The sequence below is a fragment of the Elephantulus edwardii genome, unplaced genomic scaffold, assembly GCF_000299155.1.
Source record: "Elephantulus edwardii isolate Elephantulus edwardi_28Jun2011 unplaced genomic scaffold, EleEdw1.0 scaffold00028, whole genome shotgun sequence".
NCBI lineage: Eukaryota > Metazoa > Chordata > Mammalia > Macroscelidea > Macroscelididae > Elephantulus > Elephantulus edwardii.
The window spans coordinates 20196386-20197275 of record NW_006399778.1 but is presented as its reverse complement, the minus strand read 5'-3'; the positions used below and the strand labels follow the sequence as shown (position 1 = coordinate 20197275).

General features: G+C 69.2%; 1 protein-coding gene across 1 annotated transcript in view; it reads left to right on the top strand.

Moving 5' to 3' along the window:
- Positions 1-752: 752 nt before the first annotated feature.
- The window catches only part of KAZN (kazrin, periplakin interacting protein), a 642875-nt gene continuing 642737 nt past the window's right edge, over positions 753-890 (top strand). Inside the window, exon 1 of the mRNA XM_006883632.1 lies at positions 753-889. Coding sequence (XP_006883694.1) covers positions 753-889 — 137 coding nt within the window. The remainder of the gene's footprint in view (position 890) is intronic.

The following is an 890-nucleotide window of genomic DNA, read 5'->3' as shown; positions in this document are numbered from 1 at the left end:
TTAAGGAACCTGGAAAGCAAGAACTCCACTTTGGAGCTCACACAAGCTGCTCCCCTCCCCCAAATCGCCTTCCTCATTCCCTCCTGGATCCTTCGCCCCCCCTCCCCGAGCACCCCACTCCCGCAGCACCCACCACCTTCCTAACCCTAGCACTGTGCTGGGCACCAGTTGGCTCCTGCGGGGGCTGCCCACCTTTCCAGGGAGGAGACCTAGAGGTAGACTTAAGCCAGTCGCCCCAAGCCCTTGTCAGGGGCGCCACCCTTCGCACTCCTGGTCACCGCCCAAAGCCCCGCGCCTCCTGGGGAGGTGTGTTCCCGAAGCGTAGGGCACCGGAGGCTGAGAGCGGCCGCAGCCCCCGGGCCAGGCCCCCTCCCGGGTGGGCGGCGAATGGTAGGCTCCATGAAGAGTGCTGGGCTGTGCGCCGTGGCGGGCGCGCGCTGTCCTCCCGCGAGCAGCTCCAGCTCTCCCCGCCGGGGTCTCGGTGATCGCTGCTCCTCCTCCCGCTCCTTCTCCTCCTCCTCCTCCTCTTCCTCCTCCCCCCACTGCCTCGCTACCGCCGCGGCTCCGGCTGGAGGCGCCGCTGTCATTCCTGCGCCCCGAGGAGCCGGCGCTGCCGGTGCCTGGGGGTCGGGGAGGGGGGGACGGGGCCGCGGGGGACCCAACAGGTAGAGCCGGGGAGCCCGGCTGCGCGCCCCCCCGTGCGTCATGCAGCTCTTTGTCATCTCTCTCGCCCCCAGGCCAAAATCCTGAGCATGATGGAAGACAATAAGCAGCTCGCGCTCCGCATCGATGGGGCGGTCCAGTCGGCCAGCCAGGAGGTGACCAACCTGCGAGCCGAACTCACAGCCACCAACCGGAGGCTGGCGGAACTGAGCGGCGGCGGCGGCCCC